General features: G+C 37.4%; 1 protein-coding gene across 1 annotated transcript in view; it reads left to right on the top strand.

Annotated features, from left to right (window-relative positions):
• PDE3A (phosphodiesterase 3A) overlaps window positions 1-23,524 on the top strand; it is a 321,926-nt gene extending 298,402 nt beyond the window's left edge. The window contains exons 15-16 of the mRNA XM_010361353.2: window positions 253-511; window positions 19,166-23,524. Of these exons, the coding sequence (XP_010359655.1) occupies window positions 253-511; window positions 19,166-19,407 (501 nt within the window). The 3' untranslated portion in view covers window positions 19,408-23,524. The remainder of the gene's footprint in view (window positions 1-252; window positions 512-19,165) is intronic.
• Window positions 23,525-24,869: the final 1,345 nt, after the last annotated feature.

Here is a 24,869-nt window from a genome sequence, read left to right on the forward strand (position 1 = left end):
GAAACACTACTACTTATAATCTACTTATACATTAGAATTTAGACTTTCTGTATTTCTCCTTGATAAAAATCAAAAACCTCAAGATCACAAAAGTACTAATTAGCAACAGTGTTTCTATAGGAATCTTAGCAATTGAGGTAGGATCCTTTAGCAGTCAAGTAAAGAAATTTGTGCATTAATGTCTGGGGTTTTGCATATTTACAAATTTCAGACACCAGGTGAATGTTGACTTCGCTTGTATTTTATTTCCAGGGCGATGAAGAGGCCAGCCTTGGGTTACCCATAAGCCCCTTCATGGATCGTTCTGCTCCTCAGCTGGCCAACCTTCAGGAATCCTTCATCTCTCACATTGTGGGGCCTCTGTGCAACTCCTATGATTCAGCCGGACTAATGCCAGGAAAATGGGTGGAAGACAGTGATGAGTCAGGAGATACCGATGACCCAGAAGAAGAGGAGGAAGAAGCAGCAGCACCAAATGAAGAGGAAACCTGTGAAAATAATGAATCTCCAAGTAAGTTCTAAAACCTAGTTCTAATGTGTTTTCCTTGGGATTGCTTTCTTACTTTAGATGAATGTTATGCTTCTCATGAAATACAATACTCCAGGTCTACACATCATTTGCCGAGTTTGATTACGGGTAGCTCCTTTCCCCAATATCATAACAATAGAAATTCCAGACTATGGAATCTATAATAATAACACATATGATACAAAGATGATACAAAGATATCTTCATCATGAAGTTTAAAAAAAAAAAAGTTTTGAAGCCTATTCTTCAGGGTATCTGCTTTTTGGGTTTTTTTTTCCAGGTTTTTTTTTTTTTTTTTTTGAGATGGAGTCTCGCTCTGTTGCCCAGGCTGGAGTGCAGTGGCGCCATCTCGGCTCACTGCAAGCTCCACCTCCCGGGTTCATGCCATTCTCAGCCTCCCAAGTAGCTGCGACTACAGGTGCCCGACACTACACCCGGCTATTTTTTCTTTTTTTTTTTTGTATTCTTAGTAGAGATGAGGTTTCACTATGTTAGCCCAATAGTCTCGATCTCCTGACCTTGTGATCCACCAGCCTTGACCTCCCAAAGTACAGGGATTACAAGCGTGAGCCTCCACGCCCGGCTGCTTCAGGTTATCTTAGTGATTTAAAAGTGAAAGAGTTTCAGTTACTGTGAAGACCAATCATAGGTTTTTATTGGCTTGGTTAGAGGAACTCCATGTGAAGAGATAGGTGGTAGTATTCATTTGTTCATTCAACAGACATTTATTGAGCACCTGCTCTGTGTCAGGCATCCTAGGTACTAGAGATAGAGCTGTGGGGAAAAAAGACAAAAAAAAAAAAAAAAATCCTTGCCCTTATAGAAGTATATTCTAGTGGGATCAGTAGACAATAAACAGAACAAGTGAGTGTATCTATAGTGTGTTAGATACAGTATTATTTACTGTAGTGATAAATACTGAGAAATATGAGAGTAAAAATAAAAGGAGGGAGATATAAAATATTATAGACATAGGTTAAAATTTTAGGTAAGATAACCAGTGATAGGAAAGATGTAAACAAGGGAAAGATTGTAAAAATAAAAAGAAAAGACCTGCAAGAAGTAAGGGAGTGCTCCCTGGGGCTGTATGTGGAAAGAGGATTCTAAAGAGAGGAGAAAGCAACCTGTGCAAACGTCCGGAGGTGTACATTGGGTGGGGTGCTCAGGGAACAGCAGGAGAACTGGGATAGCCGGAGCAGCAGGACAGAGGCAGTCGGGAACCAAGCTGTCCAAGGGAGAGAATACAGTCATGGGTTCTTAGTTTCTGTTTCTGGTTGGGCCAGTAAAGCCCCTTCCTCATCCCTCTGTTCTGCTTATCACTAGAGACAGAAACTAACAACCATGGTTTCAGGTGCTGAAAGCCTAAAACAAAACAACACAGAAGAACAGCAACAACAAATAAGTCAGCCTAGACGAGCTTGGAAGATAGGACTCTATAGGTCACGGTAAGAGTTGTGGCGTTTACTCTTGAGTAAGATGGGAAATCGTCAGTGGTATTGAACAGAAGCGTTAGTAGACTCAACTTACATTTTAACCGGACTGCTTCAGCTATTCTATTTAGAATATGCTTGGGGTTGGGAAGGGAGCAAGGATAGACATAGGGGGATCAGTTAGGAGACCGTTGAAATTATCCAAGTGAGAGATGACTGTGTCTTTGGACCAGGGCAGTAGCAACAGTGACAATGACAACTTATCACATCTGGTAATTGCCTGGAGTGCATCATGTGGCCAATCTAACCTATTTAGCTTAATCGACAATAAAATCATTTTTATTTATGCCTCTAAAGCTACTCTCCTATTTATCCTGTCATGAAACAAACAGTGACTAATAGCATAATTAGTAAAAATCCATGACCCTTACAATGACATTACACAAATACTGTTCCTGTGTTTGTAAGAACATAGTATGTGATTTCTGTTTACCTTTACAGATTAAGTACCATCTTAATATTCTTAAAGTTCTTACCAAAAATACAACCAATGAAAGACATTCTGATCATTTTGTGCCTATTTTTATCACAGTCAGGATAATGCACAACTTGGTTCATTCCAACCATCTTGTAAGCAGATTAACCTTATACTGATCCATTTTACTCTCATATAAGCACCTTGTTGTAGGCACACATAAGCAAACATAAAGAAGTCATTATCAATTATGAACTTATGAGGTAGAATTTTGCAAATTGAGCTTTAGGTCAGATCTGGCCTGTTAATTATTTTTTGTAGAATGGGGGAAAATAAAAGTTGTTTTTCTTCAATATGCTACTGTCAAAGTAATTATATTTTATTTATCTGATGCAAATAAAAAGACTTCCATTAGAAAGTTTGTACTGATCTTGGGATTCAGAGCTAGAAACCAAGACTTGGATTTCATGGGTTATTCATTCATTTTTTTCACTCAATAAACATGTATTAGTTTTCTCTTTTTATTTGTTTTCATTTCAAAGAGCCAGGTAGTTTGCTGTCTTACTAAGAATAAGACAGTTTTTCCACTGAATGAAGGTATTGTCGGCTTAGCCTCTGGAAAAGCTTTGTTCCCAGGGGCCCTGACTTACTGCTATTTGAACTCAAACACATGGAAAATACAGACACATAGATCCAGGCATTGGGAATTGAAGGACCCAGGCCAGAAGATTTAACAGGCTCAACTTGTCAACCTAGCCTTTAGCAGCAAATGCTACAACCACATATTGCATTTCTTTCTGTTCTGAAGGGTTGGGTTGTCATACCTTCCCATTTTTATCAAGTTCACTAAAGCAGGAATGAGAGTTTTTGGGGTTCTGTTTGCTCATGCCTTCCAAAAGTTAACTGACCACATTATATTACAATTTAAAAATATCCCATCCACAATGATTTGATATGTAGCTTTGGAAATAATATCTTTAAAGTATTTCTTTACAACCAAGAAAATGGTAAATATGGAGCAACGTTAGTATTTACTAAATATTGGCCACATAGAGTAACGGAACTTTAGAAATGAAGGGCAAATTGATGCTTATCAGTTTAGCTGCCTCACTTTACAAAAGATTAAACTAAGGCTCAGAAATTTAAATAACATTGCAAGGTTGTAGAACAAGAAAGGGAACCTAGGTTTCTTAATTTTTAACTTCAATGCTTTTGGTTCTTAGTAATTTTAATTTCAGAATTCATACTGGCTAAAATGGTTACCTTGACTTTGCCTAATACTTAGGTTTCAGAAAAAAATAAATATGCACAGATAAGTTCTGTAGTTTGTAAAACTTGGAGATGTCCCAGGAAACACAGAATAAAATGATTCAATATGGTATCCTAGGAAAAGAAGGTTTTTATCCCAACTTATAATTAAATCTGAAAGATTCCTACAGCGAACTAAGAGGTTTCTAATGAAGTACTAAGCTGCATTTAGAATTTGAGCAATGAAAGGCTCTTTGTTCTCCTTTCAAAAGGTTCCAGTACTGAACAATTTGGCTCCCAATACAGGCATGTTTTAGACCACCTGCGGACTCTAATCTACGCAAATTTATTTGGTATAAACTTTCTTCTACGTCACCTTCTTATTCAGTATAATTCCAGAGAGGTTTATTGCTAACATTTAACAGTATTAATAAGAGGACGGCTACTCTCAGGGGGACTGCCCTGGAAGGGAAAAAGAGGAAAATTGAGCTTTTGTTAGCTTCTTCACTATGAATGCACTTCAATCAATGTGTATAACTTTAAGATGAAATAATCACCTTGAACTGAAGAGTGTTTGCTGTAACCATGATTCAAACCTGTCCATCACACAGGGGTCCTCTGCAACTCTCTTGATTCAAACGATTAGGTTAAAAAGTATATTAACATTTAAAAATTTCTCAACAGAATTTGATTTATAACAAAAACAAAGTAGAAATAGACAAGTAGAGGTAGAAGGGTAATTTTTAATTTGCTTTTAAAAAATCTGATGTATTAATGTATTTTATTGACTTTCATAGAAAGAATTCAAATTTATTTAAATTGCAATTATATCTACTGCCCTTGTTAGGAAGCTTTCAAATGGAAGAATTGATATAAGGGGTCATAGCCTGTGGCCCATACACTTTTGCTTGTGTCCCAGTTCTTCAAACTTTGCTTGGAATACTGCTAGCCCCTTTTCATCTAGTGTATTTAATTCTCATTACTTACATCCAGCCCAGGTACCAGGTCCTTTAAAAAAATTATACCTAATTTTCCACAGTTTGAGTCTTTTGTGTTGCCGTGGTTTGATGTATCAAAGATAAATTGCACCAGACATTTGTTAAAAATGGCAATGAAGGCTTTATTCAAGACTATTGTAATGGGGAGACAGATTGAACTCTGTTGAAGCAAAAGGCAGAATTGTTAAATGCTGCTGTAAGCTAGTGAAAAAGTGCTGGAGGACGTTATGGGAGCATTGGCTAGTATGATTAAGTCACCTGTTAATTGGTACTTACTAAAGTTAGGCTCCTCCCTCCCCACAGAGACTAGGAGGTAGGCTTGCCTGCTCACCTACCTTTCTTCTTTCCTTCCATCCTTCCTTCCTTCATTTAAATCTTTTTTAAATTTTAAAATTTAAATTTTATTTTGTAAGATCGTAAAGCTAGTTAGAGGCTGGGAGAAGATTTACCTATATTCCAGAGGGACAGAGAAATAATTTGCTGTTTCAGGTTTTCTAAAGTAAATGCTCTGACAAGAGGGAGGTCAGGGTCCTATAGTCTAGAAGTCTAACATTGAGGCAAACTGAGAGAAATGGCAAGCCCATCGTGGTCACAAGAATATATCTGTCATAAAACATAGCACTTGTATTTCAGTTTTTGTCTTCTTGGTGTGCTCTCTTACAGAGAGTATAAGCTCCTTTAAGGCAAGCTCTGAGCTTAATTGATCTTTGTTTCCAAAGTGTCCTGGAAAGTATTTGCCAGTTAGTTTGAGTCTATCTCATGCAGAAATGATGACTATCATACATATATTTTTTTCCTTTTGTCTCTGCCTGTGTTCATTTCCCTCAGCACTCATTCAATTTAATAATTGTCATTCTGTGTCTGTATGGTTCAAAACTAATTCAAGATAATTTAATGTCCTTTTTCTGCACTGTGTTTTAAAAATTAATTTTCTTGTTCTGTAGAGTACAAGAAATGTCTGCAGTGCACTGTAATAAAACCGTTAAAAGAATGACTAGCACTTCCACAAAGATGTTGGTAGATGACCTCCAAGTTTCTTTGTCACCTATAGAAATTGGCTTTGTTTTCTTATTTCATTATTGTGCTATTAATACTTTTTTTCTTCTTTTTTTTCTTGCTCCCAGAGTAAGTCATATCTACCTCATTAAGTAGACCTAAATATCCCTTTTGATCTTCCTGCTAACTTGTACTTTTTTTTAAATTGTTTATTTACTTTTGTAGAGACAGCAGTCTCACTTCATTTATTTCTGTAGAGACAGGGCCTCACTATGTTTCCCAGGCTGGTTTTGAACCCCTGACCTCAAGTGATCTTCCTGCTTCAGCCTCCCAAGTAGCTAAGATTACAGGCAGCATGATCCACCATAGCCAGCTTGAACTATTAACTCTTTAATGCAGTCTCAATTAGATCAGGATTCCCTGTAAACCACTTTTTCATATTGGTTTTATTTTACCACTTATCAATACTTCTTCATTTACCTGGAAATGTGAAACAAAAACTAGAGAAAAAATTACTCATTTAGTAAACTTTTACCAAATGCTTTACTAAAGTCTAGGTCTCCACAGATATTATGTATACACAAAAGAAAAGAGAAAAGCCTATATACCAGATGATATGGTTTGGCTGTGTCCCCACCCAACTCTCATCTTGAATTGTAGTTCCCATAATCCCCATGTGTCATGGGAGGGACCTGGTGGGAACTAATCAAACCATAGGGGCAGTTACCCCCATACTACTGTTCTCATGATAGTGAGTGAGTTCTCGCAAGATCTGCTGGTTTTATAAGGGGCTTTTCCCCCTTTCCTTGGCACTTCTCTGTGCCACCAAGTGAAGAAGGATGCTTACTTCCCCTTCCACGATGATTGTAATTTCCTGAGGCCTCCATAGCCCTGAGTCAATTAAATCTCTTTTCTTTCTGAATTACCCAGTCTCGGGCGTTCTTTATAGCAGTGTGAAATGGACTAATACAGTAAGTTGGTACCAGAAGTGGGGTGCTGCTATAAAGATATCCAAAAATGTGGAAGCAACTTTGGAACAGAGTAACAGGCAGAGGTTGGAACAGTTTGGAGGGCTCAGAAGAAGACAGAAAAATGAAGGAAAGTTTGGAACTTCCTAGAGACTGGAGAGTAATATGGTTTGGCTGTGTCTCCACCTAAATCTAATCTTGAATTCCCATGTGTTGTGAAGGGACCTGGTGGGAGGTAATTGCATCATGGTGGCAAGTCTTTTCTGTGCTGTTCTTGTAATAGTGAATAAGTCTCACAAGATCTAATGGTTTTAAAAAGAGGAGTTCCCTTGCACAAGCTCTTTTTGGATGTTGCCATCCATGTAAGATACAACTTGCTTCTCCTTTCCTTTCCCCTTGATAGTGAGGCTTCCCCAGCAACATGGAACTGTGAGTTCTCCATTAAATCTCTTTCCTTTGTAAATTGCCCAGTCTCAGGTATGTCTTTGTCAGATGCGTGAAAATGGACGAATACAGTAAATTGGTACTGGTAGAGTGGGATGCTGCTGAAAAGATAATCACAAATGTGGAAACGACTTTGGAACTGGGTAACAGGAAGAGGTTGTAACAGTTTGGAGGGCTCAGAAGAAAACAAGAAAATGTGGGAAAGTTTGGAATTTTCTAGAGACTTGTTGAATGGCTTTGACAAAAAATGCTGATAGTGATATGAACAATAAAGTCCAGGCTGAGGTGGTCTCAGATGGAGATGAGGAATTTGTTGAGAACTGGAGCAAATGTGACACTTGTTCTATTTTAGCAAAGAGACTGGCAGCATTATCCCCGTGCTCTAGAGATTGGTGGAACTTTGAACTTGAGAGAGATGAGTTAGGGTATCTGGTGAAAGAAATTTCTAAGCACCAAAACATTCAAAGGTGACGGGTGCTTCTCTTAAAGGCATTCCATTTTATAAGGGAAGCAGAACATAAAAATTTAGAAAATTTACCATCTGGCAATGCAATAGAAAAGAAAATCCCATTTTCTGAGGATAAATGCAAGCCAGCTGCAGAAATTTACATAAGTAATGAGGAGCCAAATGTTAATCCCCGGGACAATGGGGAAAATGTCTCCAGTATATGTCAGAGGTCTTCATGGCAGCCCCTCCTATCACAGGCCTGGGGGCCTAGCAGGAAAAAGTGATTTCATAGACTGGGTTCAAGGTCCCCGAGCAGTGTGCAGCCTAGGGACTTGGTTCCCTGCATCCCAGCCACTCCAGTTGTCACTGAAAGAGGCCAAGGTACAACTTGGGATGTTTCTTGAGAGGATGGAAGCCTCAAGCCTTGGCACCTTCCACATGGTGTTGAGCCTGTGAGTACACAGAAGTCAAGAATTGAGGTTTGGGAACCTCCACCTAGATTTCAGAGGATGTATGGAAATTCTTGGATGTTCAGGCAGAAGTTTGCTGCAGGGGTGAGGCTCTCATGGAGAACCTCTGCTAGGGCAGTGCGGAAGGGAAGTATAGGGTCAGAGCTACCACACAGAGTTGCTACTGGGGCAATGCCTAGTGGAACTGTGAGAAGACAGCCACTATCCTCCAGACCCCAGAATGGTAGATCCACCAACAGCTTGTACCGTGTGCCTGAAAAAGCCACAGACACTCAATGTCAGTCCATGAAAGCAGCCAGGAGGGAGGCTGTACCCTGTAAAGCCACAGGGGCAGAGCTGCCCAAGACTATAGGATGCTCCTCCTTGCCTTCCACCATGATTGTCAGGTCTCTCCAGCCATGTGAAACTGTAAGTCCAATAAAATTATTTCTTTTGTAAATTGTCCAATCTTGGGTATGTCTTTATCAGCAGCATGAAAATGGACTAATACAGAGGACTCAGAAGACAGGAAGATGTGGGAAAGTTTGGAACTTCTAGAGACGTATTGAACGGCACTGACCAAAATGCTGATAGTGATATGGACAATAAAGTCCAGGCTGAGGTGGTCTCAGATGAAGATGAGGAACTTGTTGAGAACTGGAGTAAAAGTCACTCCTGCTTTGCTTACCCTGCAAAGCCACAGGGGCAAAGCTGCCCAAGGCTGTGGGAGCACACCTTTTGCATCATTTTGACCTGACTATGATTCATGGAGTCAAAGAAGATCAGTTTTGAACTTTAAGGTATAATGACTGCCCTATTGAATTTTAGACTTACATGGGGCCTGTAGTCCCTTTGTTTTAGCAAAGAGACTGGTGGCATTTTGCCCTAGCCCTAGAGATCTGTGAAACTTTGAACTTGAGAGAGATGATTTAGGGTATCTGGCCAAAGACATCTCTAAGCAGCAAAGCACTCAAGAGGTGACTTTGTTGCTATTAAAAGCGTTCAGTTTTATGTATTCAGAAAGACATGGTTTGGAATTGGAACTTAGGTTTAAGAGGGAAGCTGAGCATAAAAATTCAGAAAATTTGCAGCCTGAGGATATGATAGGAAAGAAAAACCCTTTTTTTAGGAGAAACTCAACTTGGCTGTAGAAAATTTGCATAAGTAACAAGGAGCAAAATGTTCATCTCCAAGACAATGGAGAAAATGTCTCCAGGGCATGTCAGAGACCTTAGCAGCAGCCCCTCCTATCGTAGACCCAGAGGCCTAGGAGGAAAAAATGACTTCACAGGCCAGGTCCCAGACCCTCTGCTGTGTGCAGCCTAGGGACTTGGTGCCATGAGTCCCAGCTGCTTCAGCCATGGCGGAAAGGGACCAATGTACAACTCAGTTCATGGCTTCAGAGGGTGCAATCCCCAAGCATTGGCAACTTCCACATCATGTTAGGTCTGTGGTGTTCAAAAGACAGGTATTGAGGTCTAGGAACCTCCACTTAGATTACAGAGGATGTATGGAAATGCCTGGATGTTCCAGCAGAAGTTGGCTACAGGGGCAGAGCCCTCATGGACAACCTCTGCTAGGGCAGTATGGAAGGGAAATGTGGGGTTGGAGCCACCACACAGAGTTCCCACTGGTGCACTGCCCAGTGGAGCTGTAAGAAGACAGCCATTGTCCTCCAGATCCCAGAATGGTAGATCCACCAACAGCTTGCACTGTGCACCTGGAAAAGCCACAGGTCATCAATGCCAGCCTGTGAAAGCAGCTGGAGGGGAGGTGCTGTACCCTGCAAAGCCACAGGGGCAAAGCTGCCCAAGGCTGTGGGAGCATACTTCTTGCATCAGTTTGGCCTGGATGTGAGACATGGAGTCAAAATAGATCATTTTTGAACTTTAAGGTATAATGACTGCCCTGTTGAATTTTAGACTTACACGGGGTCTGTAGCCCCTTTGTTTTGGCAGATTTCTCCCATTTGTAATTACTGTATTTATCCAATGCCTATACCACCATTGTATCTGGGAAGTAACTAATTTGCCTTTGATTTTGCAGGTTTATAGGCAGAAATGACTGGCCTTGTCTCAGATGAGACCTTGGACTTGGACTTTGGGTTAATGCTGGAATGAGTTAAGACTTTGGGGGACTTTTGGAAAGGCAAGCTTGTGTTTTAAAATGTGAGGATATTAGTTTTGGGAGGGGTAAGGGGCAGAATAATATGATTTGGCTATGTCGCCACCCAAATCTCATCTTGAATTGTAGTTTCCATAATCCCCATATGTTGTGGGAGGGACCCAATGGGAGATAATTGAATCATGGGGGTGGTTATTGTCATGCTGTTCTTGTGACAATGAGTTCTTATGAGATTCTAAAGGTTAAAAGGGGCTTTTCCCCCTTTGCTTGGCACTTCTCTCTTCCTGCCACCATGTGAATAAGGACATGTTTGCTTCCCCTTCCACCATGATTGTAAGTTTCCTGAGGCCTCTCCAGCCCTGTGGAACTGTGAGTCAATTAAACCTCTTTCCTTTATAAATTACCCAGTCTTGGGCAGTTTTTTATAGCAGCATGAGAATGGACTAATACACCAGGGAAATTCAGTCTAATGGGAGGATCTTAGCTGAACTTCTGAACTCTTGGCTGAAGTCTAAAATTGTCACTTAGATGACGGTACTGAGAGTTACATGATATTCTGGTTTCTTGGAAGAGAACAGACCTCTCTTCTAAGCTCTCTACCAGCTGCCTACTTTACCTCTCTACTTAGAGGTCTTCCAGACACCTCATGTTCAGAATACTTCTATTCATTTTCTTCTGATATGGTTTGGCTGTGTCCTCACCCAAATCTAATTTTGAATTGTAGCTCCAATAACTCTCATGTGTTGTGGAAAGGACCCAGTGGGAGACACTTGAATCATGAAGGCAGTTTCCCCCATATTGTTCTCCTGGTAGTGAATAAGTCATGGATCTGATGATTTTATAAGAGGTTTCCTCTTTTGCTTGGCTCTCTCATTCTCTTTTTGCCTGATGCCATGTAAGACATGCCTTTTGCCTTCTGCCGTGTTTGTGAGACCTCCCCAGCCATGTGGAACTCTTAGTCCATTAAACCTCTTTTTTTCTTTAAAAATTACCCAGTCTCAGGTATGTCTTTATCAGCAGTGTGAAATGGACTAATATACCCTCAAATCTACTCCTCATTCAACCTTCCCTTTCTCAGTGCATCTTACCAACATGCTCAACTGCTCAGGTCAGAAAACAGGGTTGTCTCTGATTCCTCCCTCTTAATTGCCTACCTCTAATCAGTTGCCAAGTCCTGTTGATTCTACCATACAAATATATCTCATATTTATTGAATTTTCTTCATTTTCATTACCCCGTCCTAATCCAGCCACCACCTTCATACAATATTGTACCAACTGAGCCATTTCCCTCCCTTTCTGCTGACTTTCAAAGACTCCGTAAGACTCAGTATAATTGTACCTGCTTGTTCACTATCTTTCCTCGAGAGTAAAAGCCTGCTGCTGGCAAGCATCATATTCATCTTGTCTGTCAGAGGGTCACTAGAACTGAGGACAACATTTGGTACATACCAGGTGATTCATAAATAAATAAAGAATTAGAAGCCTAAATAGTGAATGCTGACATTAGTCTTCTTTAAAATATCTTATATATTTTTCTGTTTAAATTGGGTTTATTATTTTTCCTCAAAGGATATAATCCTGTGAGAATTATTGTTAATATTTCCATGTTGAAAACTCTGAATCATTTGGTCAAAGAAAATGTATTTCTTTTTTAAATGCATATTTGCTGATGTGTAAGATCTGTACAGGTGTGTCCAAGGCTCCCTCAAAGACCCTATAGTCTAGAAGAGAAACTGTTTGGAATATATGAGAATAAGATTTGAGTTTCTATTTTTTAAGTAGGGTACTCATTTATTCAGATTAATAGACAGAACTGAATAATTTTCCAAAGTAGATGTAAAACTGTATATTCCTATAAGCACTATATTATTTCTAATTGTTAAATTCCTTGTCTACACTTGATGTTTTAGAGTCATTTTCATTTTAGCTATTCTAAGTAGGCATAGTTTTCATTTGCATTTCCCTGTCTTATAAGCAACTTTTTGTATTTTTAATCAATACATATTTGTACATATTTATGTGGGGCACATGTGATATTTTGTCACATACATCGAATGTGTAATGATTAAATCAGGATATTTAGAGTATCCCTCACTCTGTTGCCCAGGCTGGAGTGCAGTGGCGCATTCTCGGCTCACCGCATGCTCTGCCTCCTGGATTGAAGTGATTCTCCTGCCTCAGCCCCCCAAGTAACTAGGACAGGCATATGCCACCATGCCTAGCCAATTTTTGTATTTTTAGTAGAAATGGAGTTTCTCCATGTTGGTCAGGCTGGTCTTGAACTTCCGACCTCAGGTGATCCACCCACCCTGGCCTCCAAAGTGCTGGGATTACAGGCATGAGCCAGGAGCCACTGCGCCCAACCATATCATTTCTATGTGTTGGGAAGTCCCGTCTTCCCACTATTTGGAAGTATGCAATACATTATTGTTAACAGTAGTCACCTTACTCTGCTATTAAAGATAAGAACTTATTTATTTTAACTAGTAGGTCTGTACTAATTAATCAGTATCTCTTCATTCCTCCTAACCCCCAACCATATACCCTTCTCAGCCTCTGGTGTCTGTCATTCTACTCTCACTTCCATGAGATCAACTTTTCTAGCTTCCACATAAGAGTGAGAACGTGCGATATTTGTCTTTCTTTTCTACGTTTATTTCATTTAACATAATGATCTCCAGTTCCATTAATGATGCTGTAAATGACATGATTTTATTCTTTTTATGTCTGAATATTATTTCATTGTGTTTGTATACCACATTTTCTTTATCCATTCATCAGCTGATAGACACTTAGGTTGATTCCATACCTTTGCTATTGTGAAGACTGCTGCAATAAGTATGGGGGTACAATTGTCTTTTTAATATACTAATTTCTTTTCCTTTTGATAAATGCCCAGTAGTGAGATTGCTAGATCATATGGTTGTTCTCTTTTGAGGTTTTGAGAAATCTGCGTACTGTTTTCCATAGTGGCTATACTAACTTATATTCCTACAGTGTTATGAGTTCCCTTTTTGCCACATTCTTGCCAGCAACTGTTGTTTTTCTGTTTTTACTAATAGCCATTCTAACTGGGGTAAGATGATATCTCATTGTGGTTTTGATTTGCATTTTCCTGGTGATTAGTGATATTGAGCATTTTTTCATATACCTGTTGACCATTTTTATGTCTTCTTTTGAGAAATGTCTATTCGTGTCTTTGCCTACTTTTTAATAGAATTTTTTGTTTTTGTTTTTTAACTGTTGTTTGATTTTCTTGTATATTCTGGATATTAGTCTCTTGTTGTATGAACAATTTGCATATATTTTCTTCCATTCTATAGATTTTCTCTTCACTGTGTTGATTCCTTTGCTGTACAGAGGGTTTTAGTTTTTAGTTTAGTCCCATTTGTCTATATTTGTTTTTGTTGCCTGGGTTTTCGAGGTCTTAATCATAAAATCTTTGCTTAGGTCAATGTCCTATAGAATTTCCCTTATGTTGTCTTCTAACTATTTTATAGTTTTGGCCTTACTTAAGTCTTTAATCTGTCTTGAGCTCATTTTTGTATATGGTGAGAAATGGAGTCTAGTTTCATTCTTCTGCATGTGAATATCCAATTTTCCCAGCACCTCTTAATAAAAAATATGTCCTTTCTTCAATATGTATTCTTGGCACCTTTGTCATAAATCAGTTGACTATAAGTACATGCATTTATTTCTGGAGTCTCTGTTTTCTTGGTCTATGTGTCCATTTTTATACCAATACCATGCTGTTTTGTTTACTATACCTTTGTGGTATATTTTGAAGTCAGATAGTGTGATGCCTGCATCTTTGTTCTTTTTGTTCAGGATTGCTTTGGCTATTCAAGCTCTTTTTTGGTTCCATAGAAATTTTATAATTGTTTTTCCTGTTTTTTTGAATAATGTGTTGGTCTTTTTTTTTAAATAAAGATTGCATTTAATCTATACATTGCTTGGGTAGAACAGTCATTTTAAAAATGTTAATACTTCAGATCCATGATCATGGAATGTCTTTGTATTTGTTTGTGTTGTCTTCAACATGTTTCATCAGATTTTTGTAGTTTTCCATGTAGAGGTCTTTATCTACCTTGGTTACATTTATTTCTCATTACTACTTTTTTAGCTATTGTAAAAGGGATTGCCTTCTTAATTTCTTTGTCAGCTAATTCATCATTGGTGTATAGAAATACTACTGATTTTTTGTATATTAATTTTTGTATCCTGCAACTTTACTCAGTGTATTTATCAGATCTAAGTGTTTTTTGGTGGAGTGTAGGTTTTTCTAGATATAGGACTATATCATCTACAAAGAGGGACAATTTAACTTCCTCTTTTCCAATTTGGATGCCTGATTGCTCTGAGTAGGACTTCTAGTACAATTTTGAATAGCAGCAGTGATAGTGAGCAATCTTGTCCTTTTCCAGTTCTTAGAGGAAAGGCTTTCAACTTTGCACATTCAGATATTAGCTGTAGTTTTATTATGTGTGGTGTTTATTATGTTGAGGCATGTTCCTTCCTAGTATTTTTAGTTTTTATCATGAAGTGGTGTTGAATTTTATCAAATGCTTTTTCTGCATCTCTTGAGAGGATAGATGAAGAAAAAGCATTTTTATGCAAAGTCATCCAGTAGTGGACTTTTTATTGTTGGGAGTCTTTATTGTTGATTTAATGTGATTACTTATTATGGGTCTGTTCAGGTTTTCTATTTCTTCCTGATTCAATTTTGGTATATGTTTCCAGGAATTTATCCATTTCATCTAGGTTTTCTAGTTTGCTAATACATACTTGTTCATCATAATCTCTGATAATCTTTTGTATTTCTATGGTATCCATTATAATGTCTCCTTTTTCATTTCTGATTTTATTTTTGGAGGCCTTCTCTTTTTTCTTGGTTAGTCTACCTAGTGACTTATTCATTTTGTTTATCTTTTCAAAAAACCAACTTTTTGTTTCCTAGATACATTGTGTCTTTAATTTTCTATTGTATTCAGTTCTCTTCTTACCTTTATGTTTTCTTTTATTCTACTAATTCATGGCCTAATTAGTTCTTGCTTTTCAAGTTCCTTGAGGTGCATTATTGGGTTGCTTATTTGAAATATTTTTAGTTTTTTGTTGTTGATATTTATTGTGTTAAACCTCCCTTTGACTACTACTTTGTGTTGTTTCCACTTTCATTTGTTTCAAGAAATTTATTGATTTATTTCTTAATTATCTCTTTAACCCAAAGGTCTTTCAGGAACAAATTTTCTAATTTTCTTGTATTTATACAGTTTCCGAAGTTTGTCTTGTTATTGATTTCTAGTTTTATTCATTGTGGTCTAACAAGAAACTTGATATGATTTAGATTTTTAAAAAATGTGTTGAGACTTGTTTTGTGTCCTAACATCTGGCCTATCCTGGAGAATAATTCCATGTGCTAACAATGAGTATTCTGTAGCTGTTCAACAAAATGTTCTGTAAATATCTGTTAGGTCCATTGGTCTAAAATGCAGTTTAAATCCAATGTTTATTTATTAATTTTCTGTCTAGATGAGCTGTCTAGTTCTGAGAGTGGGATGTTGAAGTCCTCAACTATTTTTATGTTGAAGTGTCTCTCTCTCTCTCTCTAGATCTATTAATATTTGCTTTGCATATATCTGGGTGCGATATTGCTTCTCAGCCTCTCGGCTAAGATCAGGTTATCTGGTCTTAGTATCTGGGTGCTCTGGTGTTAGTGCATATATGTTTAGAACTACTTTATCTTCTTACTGAATTGATCTCTTTGTCATTATATAATGACTATGTCCACTTTTTACTGTTTTGACTTAATTTCTGTTTCATCTAACATAAGTATAGCTACTCTTGATTGTTATTTGTTTTTGTTTGCATGAAGTATATTTTTCTTTTACTTCTAGTCTATATTTGTCTTTTCTTTTACTTCTAGTCTGTATCTTTCTACAGGAGAGATGAGTTTCTTAGCACATAATTAAGTCATGTTTTTTAATCAGTTCACCCATTCTGTGTCTTGTAAGTGGAACTCTTAGTCTGTTTACACTCAAGGTGATTATCGATATCTGAGTCCTTATTCCTGTCACTTTGTTAATTGATTTATAATTGTTATGTATATCTTTTTTCCTTTCTCTCTCTCTCATTGATTATCATTGCATTTGGGTGGTTTTCTGTAGTGGTAACATTTGATTCCTTTCATTTCCTTATTCGTGTTTGTTCCACCAGTGGGTTTTACACTTTCAAGTGTTTTCATAATGATAGATATCATCCTTTTGCTTTCACATGTAGGCCTCCCTTAGGTATTTCTTGTAGTGCTGGTCTAGTGGTGATTAATTCTCTGAGTTTTGCTTCTGTGAAAAAAGACTTTATTTTTCCTTCATTTGTGAAGGATAACTTGGCTGGGTATATGGTTTTTTCTTTCAGCAGTTTGAATATATTATCCCATTATCTTCTGGCCTGAAAGATTTCTGCTGAGAAATCTGTTAGTCTGATGGAAGTTTCCTTGTAAGTTACCAGATACTTTTCTTTTGCTGTTTTTAGAACTCTCTATGTCTTTGACTTTTGACAGTTTGACTACAACGCACCATGGAGAAGACCTTGAATTGTATTTTTGTGAGTTTCTCTGAGCTTCCTGCATCTAGATGTCTAAATCTCTATTTGTTATACTTGGGAAGTTTTCACCTATAATTTTGTTAAACAGGTTTTCTGTCCTTTTCATTTTCTTTTCACCTTCTGGGACACTGAAAATTAAAATATGTCATGCAAGCTTTGTTTATTATTATTATTATTTTTTATGTTTTTGAGGTTCATCTGACTGGGTTATGACAAAAGACCCATCTTCAAATTCTGATTCTTTCTTCAACTTGATCTAGTCTATTGTTAAAACTTTTGGATGTATATGTATTTCTTTCAATGAATTCTTCATTCCAGAGTTTCTCTTTGGTTCCTCTTTTTTCTTTTCTTGATACCTGTCTCTTTAGTAAATTTGTCATTCATATTACAAATTGTTTTTCTTCTTCCTTATCTTAGGTATTTCCTGTCATTTCTCTGTTGAATTCAAAATTATATTTTAGATGATAAGTCTGATTACCTACTCAGTCCATTGGTTCTTCTCTGTGGAGGAGGCAAGTACCAGATGTCTCTAGCCTACCATCTTGAAGATGCCAAGATAAGTGTCTTTTTTTTTTTTGTTTGTTTGTTTTTTTTTTTTTTTTTTTTGAGACGGAGTCTCACTCTGTCGCCCAGACTGGAGTGCAGTGGCCGATCTTGGCTCACTGCAAGCTCCACCTCCCAGGTTCACGCCATTCTCCTGCCTCAGCCTCCCGAGTAGCTGGGACTACAGGTGCCCACCACCACGCCCAGCTAATTTTTTGTATTTTTAGTAGAGACGGAGTTTTACTATCTTAGCCAGGATGGTCTCGATCTCATGACCTCATGATCCACCCGCCTCGACCTCCCAAAGTGCTGGGATTACAGCCGTGAGCCACCACGCCTGGCCCAAGATTAGTTTCTTAAAGGAGATATACTAAGGTAGAACTTTTTTTGTTGTTACAAGTTATAAAATTCCAGTGGAATGAGGATATACAAAAAGTGAACATTATTGATTCATGTACACATGATGTTAGCTATTATCAGTGCTTATTTGTTCCTGCTTTTGTCTCTGCCTCACCTGCCTAATAGCTTGTTCTTTCAGCCTTGCTTTCTTCATGAGGCTGGAACTATAGGCAGCTCTAAGTTCACTTCATTCCAGATGCATAAGCAAAGGAGAAAGGATCTCCAATTATACCTCTCAAACCCACATTCATTATGTGCAAATGGGAAATATCTCAGGGAAGGACTCAGGCCCAACTTGGGTCACCCATGCAACTATTGGCCAGTCACTGTGATACAATTTTGTAGACCGGTTGTGAGTGAGGAAGTAGAATTTAATAACCTTTTCTAGAACCACATAATTGAAGGGAGGGGGAAAAGTTCTCTCTAAATGATTTTGGATGCACAGTTACCAGAAGAAGAGATAATGATAAGGAGAACAAAAGGGAAAAAATAAAAACAGAAACAGTATATACTCTAGGAGGTATATATGGAGTAACATAGAAATTTAGAAGAAAGAGGTTATTTCTTAGAAGAATTCAGTGAAATCTGATGGAGTCTTTAAAAAATGAATGGATATATACTCTCAGTGGTTGCAAAGAACATTTCAGAAGGATAGGCAGTACCAGCTTGAAAATATGAGTTCAGTGTAGATGTTTTAAAAATTTAAAAAGCAGGGTAAAGTATAGTTAACTACATTTTGAAATTGATTTTTATTTTATTTTATTTTATTTTATTTTATTTTATTTTATTTTATTTTATGTTCTTGAGACGGAGTCTTGCTCTCTGCTCAGGCTGGAGTGCAGTGGCGCAATCTTAGCTTACTGCAAGCTCCACCTCCTGGGTTCATACCATTCTCCTGCCTCAGCCTCCCGAGTACCTGGGACTACAGGCGCCTGCCACCACACCCAGCTAATTTGTTGTATTTTGAGTAGAGACGGGATTTCACCGTGTTAGCCAGTATGGTCTTAATCTCCTGACCTTGTGATCCGCCTGCCTCAGCGTCCCAAAGTGCTGGGATTACAGGCCTGAGCCACCGTGCCCAGCCTGAAATTAATATTTTAGTCCACATGAAGCAGATGAGGAACATCAGAACCATCTTTAAATATATCAGTCTTGTAGATGTTTGTGAATTAAATTGACTGACAGAGACAGACATAACAAGAAGTTATTTCAATGATCTATGTAAAAAGCCTTGAGAGCCTAAATGTAATGAGAATAATACCAAGATACAAGCAGAATCTTGCTCTGGACATTGCCAAATATTAAATACCATCCCTAGTTATTTGTGAGTGATATTTTAATGATTATTGCCATTTTCCTCTTTCTTCCCCATTCTCCAAAACTGCATTATTATAATATACAAACCAAGATTACGGATTAACTCCTCTTAATTATCTTAAAAGAGATAACATTTGTGTGCTCAGCACACAACTAAATAGTCTAATTTGGTGCATTTTATTTTATTTATTTTAGAAAAGAAGACTTTCAAAAGGAGAAAAATCTACTGCCAAATAACTCAGCACCTCTTACAGAACCACAAGATGTGGAAGAAAGTCATTGAAGAGGAGCAACGGTTGGCAGGTGTAGAAAATCAATCCCTGGACCCGACCCCTCAATCGCACTCTTCAGAACAGATCCAGGCTATCAAGGAAGAAGAAGAAGAGAAAGGGAAACCAAGAGGGGAGGAGATACCAACCCCAAAGCCAGACCAGTGACAATGGATAGAATGGGCTGTGTTTCCAAACAGATTGACTTGTCAAAGACTCTCTTCAAGCCAGCACAACATTTAGACACAACACTGTAGAAATTTGAGAAGATGGGCAAATGGCTATTGCATTTTGAGATTCTTCGCATTTTGTGTGTATATTTTTACAGTGAGGTACATTGTTAAAAACTTTTTGCTCAAAGAAGCTTTCACATTGCAACACCAGCTTCTAAGGATTTTTTAAGGAGGGAATATATATGTGTGTGTGTATATAAGCTCCCACATAGATACATGTAAAACATATTCACACCCATGCACGCACACACATACACACTGAAGGCCAGGATTGCTGGCTCCACAATTTAGTAGCATTTATATTAAGATATATAGTGGTCACTGTGATATAATAAATCATAAAGGAAACCAAATCACAAAGGAGATGGTGTGGCTTAGCAAGGAAACAGTGCAGGAAATGTAGGTTACCAACTAAGCAGCTTTTGCTCTTAGTACTGAGGGATGAAAGTTCCAGAGCATTATTTGAATTCTGATACATCCTGCCAACACTGCGTGTGTGTGTGTGTGTGTGTGTGTGTGTGTGTGTGTGTGTGAAAGAGAGACAGAAGGGAACAGTTTGAAAGGGTGCTTGTGTGCATGTGTGTGCATATGTAAAGAGATTTTTGTGGTTTGAGTAACTCATAGAATAGCTGTAGCAAATGACTGAGTATATGTGAACAAACAGAAGGAAATTCACTGTGGAGTGTCTTTGGGAAGCAGCCATTCCAAATGCCCTCCTCCATTTAGCTTCAAATAAAGGGCCTTTTGCAGATGGAGGGCACTGAAGGGCTGAGTGAGAGGGCCACATGTTTGGTATTACATTACTATTATGCACCACTTGAAGGAGCTCTATCACCAGCCTCAAACCTGGAAGACTGAGGCATTTTCCAGTCTACTTGCCTAATGAATGTATAGGAGCTGTCTGTGATTATGGATGTCACTCAACTAAGATCAAATCACCATTTAAGGGGATGGCATTCTTTATACATAAACACCTAGGGAAGAGCTGGAGTCAGGTCTTTCAGTCAGGTTAGAATTCTAAACGATGCCAGAGAAGGCTTGGGAAATTGTACTTCAGCGTGATCGCCTGTGTCTTCTTAATTTGCTGCAAAATGTGTGGTAGAGGAAGAAAAGGAAACAGAAAAATCACTCTGGGTTATATAGCAAGAGAGGAAGGAGATTATTTCAACCCAGGGTTTTTGTGTTGATGTAGGAAAAGCCTGATTCTTGGCAACTGTTGCAGTTTGTCTTTCAGGGGCAAAGGTCCCACTGACAGCCCCTGTTGTGGTATCCACACGCTGTCGGGGTAGCCTCCATCGGCAATCTGGCCCATTGTCAGTCATGCTTCTTCTGGCAGGGGAGATTATAGAGAGATTGTTTGAGGATCAGGTTATTATTGAAAGTCTTTTTGTTTGTTTTGTTTTGGTTTGTTTGTTATCTACACTTGTTTATGCTGTGAGCCAAACCTCTATTTAAAAAGTTGATACTCACTTTCAATATTTTATTTCATATTATTATATATGTCATGATAGTTATCTTGATGTAAATATGAAGTTTTTTTTTTTTGTTTCTGTAGATAGTAAACTCTTTTTTTAAAAAAGGAAAAGGGAAACATTTTTATAAAGTTATACTTTAATCACCATTTTTATACATTGTAGTTCTCTCCAAGCCCAGTAAGAGAATGATGATTCATTTGCATGGATGTCGATGGACAGTCAATCATCTACCTATTATAATTTAAATGATAATCTGATATAGTTTTTTTTTTTTTTTGCCAATTAAATGAGGATGCTGCAAAGAATGTTTTTTTCACTAGTAACTTTTGCTAACTGAATGAATTCTGGGTCCATATCTCCCAGATGAAAGACTGTTAGCCAATAGCATATTTTTATAGTTGGCGTCCATTTCTTTCCAACAATGTTTGGTTATGATTCTTCCTTCAGTACTATATATAGACCTACTCATTATCTAAACAATCTTAGCTTCTAAGTAAATCTTGATTGTGATTTCCAGTTTTTATTTTCTCTGACGTAGTAGAAAGGAATGTTTACATTAAAAATACTTTTGTTTCTCATGAATGGATATTATACTCTCCCCTTTCAAAGCATTATTTTACAGTAATTCATGGCATTTTAAAAACTAAGGCAAAGATAATACAACAAAAAAATATACATGGTTTCAAGGCAAATTCTCCAATAAGTAGGAAAATGTAAAAAGGATCAAGTGGATGCAGCCTCTACCTAAATAATTAAAATACATTTCAATAGATTTCTGAATTAACACCAGGTCTTCACTTTTTAGAACTTACCTAATTGTTTTCATTTTCTTAGTTTTGCCTGTGTGTCTCTATGTTTGCAAAAATTACTATGAGTCAAATTTTGCCAGTGAATTTAACTATTTTCCTTTCACTGCAATTAAGAGAAAGGGGAAAAAAAAGCATTTATCTTCTCATACCCTTTGCATCTAATTACTTAACAAAGCCAATATTTTCCCATCTTCCAAATCCTGTCCATCTCTAACATAAATATTAATTGAACATAAAGCTACGTTTGGAGGGAGTGGACTGGCAGGACAGTTGGAAGCCCATCGCAGTCTGTTGGCAGTTTCATCAAAGCTGTATAGTCCAACTAGCGGGGCATCTTGGCTACTACAGTGGAAGTCTCAGCAAACTGCCTGGTTTTGTTTGTTTGTTTTGTTTTAAGGTACAGGAAATAAGAGGAATAATAGTGGCCAAAGCGATTAGAACATCTTCATTCCAGAACTGTGTTCATCAATCCAGGAAGATTGATACATTTTTCTTTAAAAATAAATTAGTATTACAGCTAGAAGTCAATTGGGATAAATAAAGGGATGAGGATCCACCAAGTATGTGACTTTTGTACACACCCAGTACATCTCAAAGGATGCTAAGGGACATTTTCTGCCAGTAGAGTTCTCCCCCTTTTAGGTGACAGCAATATTATTATGTTCACGTCCAACTCCAGAGCTTACTTCCTGTGGTGCCAATGTATTTGTTGCAATTTACTACATTTTTATATGAGCCTATTTATAGGTGCCATTAAATAAACTCAGGTCTTTCAAATGAAAGAGTTTCTAGCCCACCTAGGGAAAAAGATAATTGTTTAGAAAACCATAAAATCAATGGTAGGAAAAGTTGGAACTGGTTACCTGGATGCCATGGTTCTCTGTTAAGCAAAAGACCAGGTATATTCTGAGTGCCATCAGTGTTATTTTCAGCATGCTAATAAACATCTTTCCAGTTATATATCTAGATTAACCTTTAAAATATTGGTTTCCTTAATAAAAGCACCACTTTTGCTTTTGTTAGCTGTAATATTTTTTGTCTTTTATATAAGACCTGGTTTGGCTCTCAATAAAAGATGAAGACAGTAGCTCTGTACAGGGATATATCTATATTAGTCTTCATTTGATGAATGAAGAAATGTTCTCATATTATGTTCAAGAAAGTATTTACTTCCTAAAAACAGAATACCCAATTCTGTCTATTTTGGTTGAATACCAGAACAAATCTTACCGTTGCAATCCCAGTTAAACTAAAGAAAAAGAATATCTTACAGACTGTTCATATTAGATGTATGTAGACTGTTAATTTGCAGTTTCCCCATATTCCCTGCCTATCTTACCCAGAGAACTTTCTTTGAAGGTAAAAGCTGTGCAAAAGGCATGAGACTCAGGCCTACTCTTTGTTTAAATGATGGAAAAATATAAATTATTTTCTAAGTAATAAAAATATAAAAATTATCATTATAAATAAAGTCTAAAGTTTGAAATTATTAATTTATAAAAGTGAACTAATTGTGTGATTATCAAATCTTGATTAATGAAAAGTGAATAATCTAAAAATCATTTATATTCTACTGTGGGAGGTATTCTTGGTGCTTCCATGTCAGTAAGGGGCTCTCCCTTGTCCTCATCATTTATAGTACTTCTAAAATAATAATGGAAACCTCATTAAGGGTCTTGTCCTCTTCTGTCATCCTAACCCTGATTCTAGTTTAATGCCTTCCCTGACTTATATGCCATTTGCAAATAAACTGCCTTTCAAACTGTTAGAACATGCCAATAAAACAAAGTTCTATGAACTTTCATAGTCTAGAAAAACCAACAAGATCCCCCTTATTTCGCGATTATTAGCTAATGTGTGGAAGAAATATCAATAAAAGTTCAAATGCTAATAGCTCAATTCCAGATAATTGGAAGCTAAAATATTTATGTACTTTGAAACCAAAGTGTGTTTATTTCATTGATCGAACAAGCAGCAACACATTTTATGACCATTGTCCTAGGTCATTTGTGTCTTTATGAATTTGCTGATATTGTCAATCCATTTTTTAAATCTTCAACAAAATTCAATTTTAAGATTAAGAAATCAGAAATTTTAGGTAAAGAATATTACAAAATTAAATTGTTCTTTTTAAGAAATATATCAGTTTTAGGTCCTTTTTTCACACATCAATTTGTTCATCTGGAAGATATTCAAATTCTTATTGGGAATGAATTACACTACAAACAATGAGTTAAGCTAAAACTACATATAACTTAAATTGAGATTTCTATACGTATTTGTATGTTTCACACCAATGAACCATGCTCAGAGAACAGTAACATATTTCCCAGTCTATGTTATGCACCATGGATGTTAGGCAATGTGTGCTATTGCCTACACATTGTATTTGTTAAAATAAATTTTGCTTTTACTTTACCTAATGGTGCTTTTACCTAACTTGAATTGCTCTTTGTGTTCCCACTAGCAAAGCATTCTAACAGCAGGCTAACAATGGTGAAATAAAATGAACACTTTTGGTCCGGGCGCGGTGGCTCACGCCTGTAATCCCAGCACTTTGGGAGGCCAAGGTAGGTGGATCACCTGAGGTCGGGAGTTCGACACCAGCCTGACCAACATGGAGAAACCCTGTCTTTACTAAAAATACAAAATTATACAGGCATGGTGGTGCATGCGTGTAATCCCAACTACCTGGGAGGCTGAGGCAGGATAATCGCTTGAATCTGGGATTCAGAGGTTATGGTGAGCTGAGATCGTACCATTGCACTCCAGCCTGTGAAACAAGAGTTAAACTTTGCCTCAAAAAAAAAAAAAAAACAAAAACAAATTCAGCAAAATATGTTTGAAGACACAAAACTGCTGAAGATTAAGGCTTCATTTCCATAGTGGAACTCAATGTTCACCTGCTGATTCAAAAATACTGACCTAGTATCAACTAGTGTAGGTAAGACCATAAAATACAGTATATGGAATTATGTATAAATGGAAAACAAAATTGGCTTTTAACATATGTTTAAGACTCTAAAAGGAATCCGCATTTTCTTTCCAGAGACAGCTAGTTTTTCTCCACATGTTTAAAAAGTTGATTGCCTTGACACACATTGGTATCCTTG

This window comes from Rhinopithecus roxellana, chromosome 10 (assembly GCF_007565055.1).
Source record: "Rhinopithecus roxellana isolate Shanxi Qingling chromosome 10, ASM756505v1, whole genome shotgun sequence".
Classification (NCBI taxonomy): Eukaryota; Metazoa; Chordata; class Mammalia; order Primates; family Cercopithecidae; genus Rhinopithecus; species Rhinopithecus roxellana.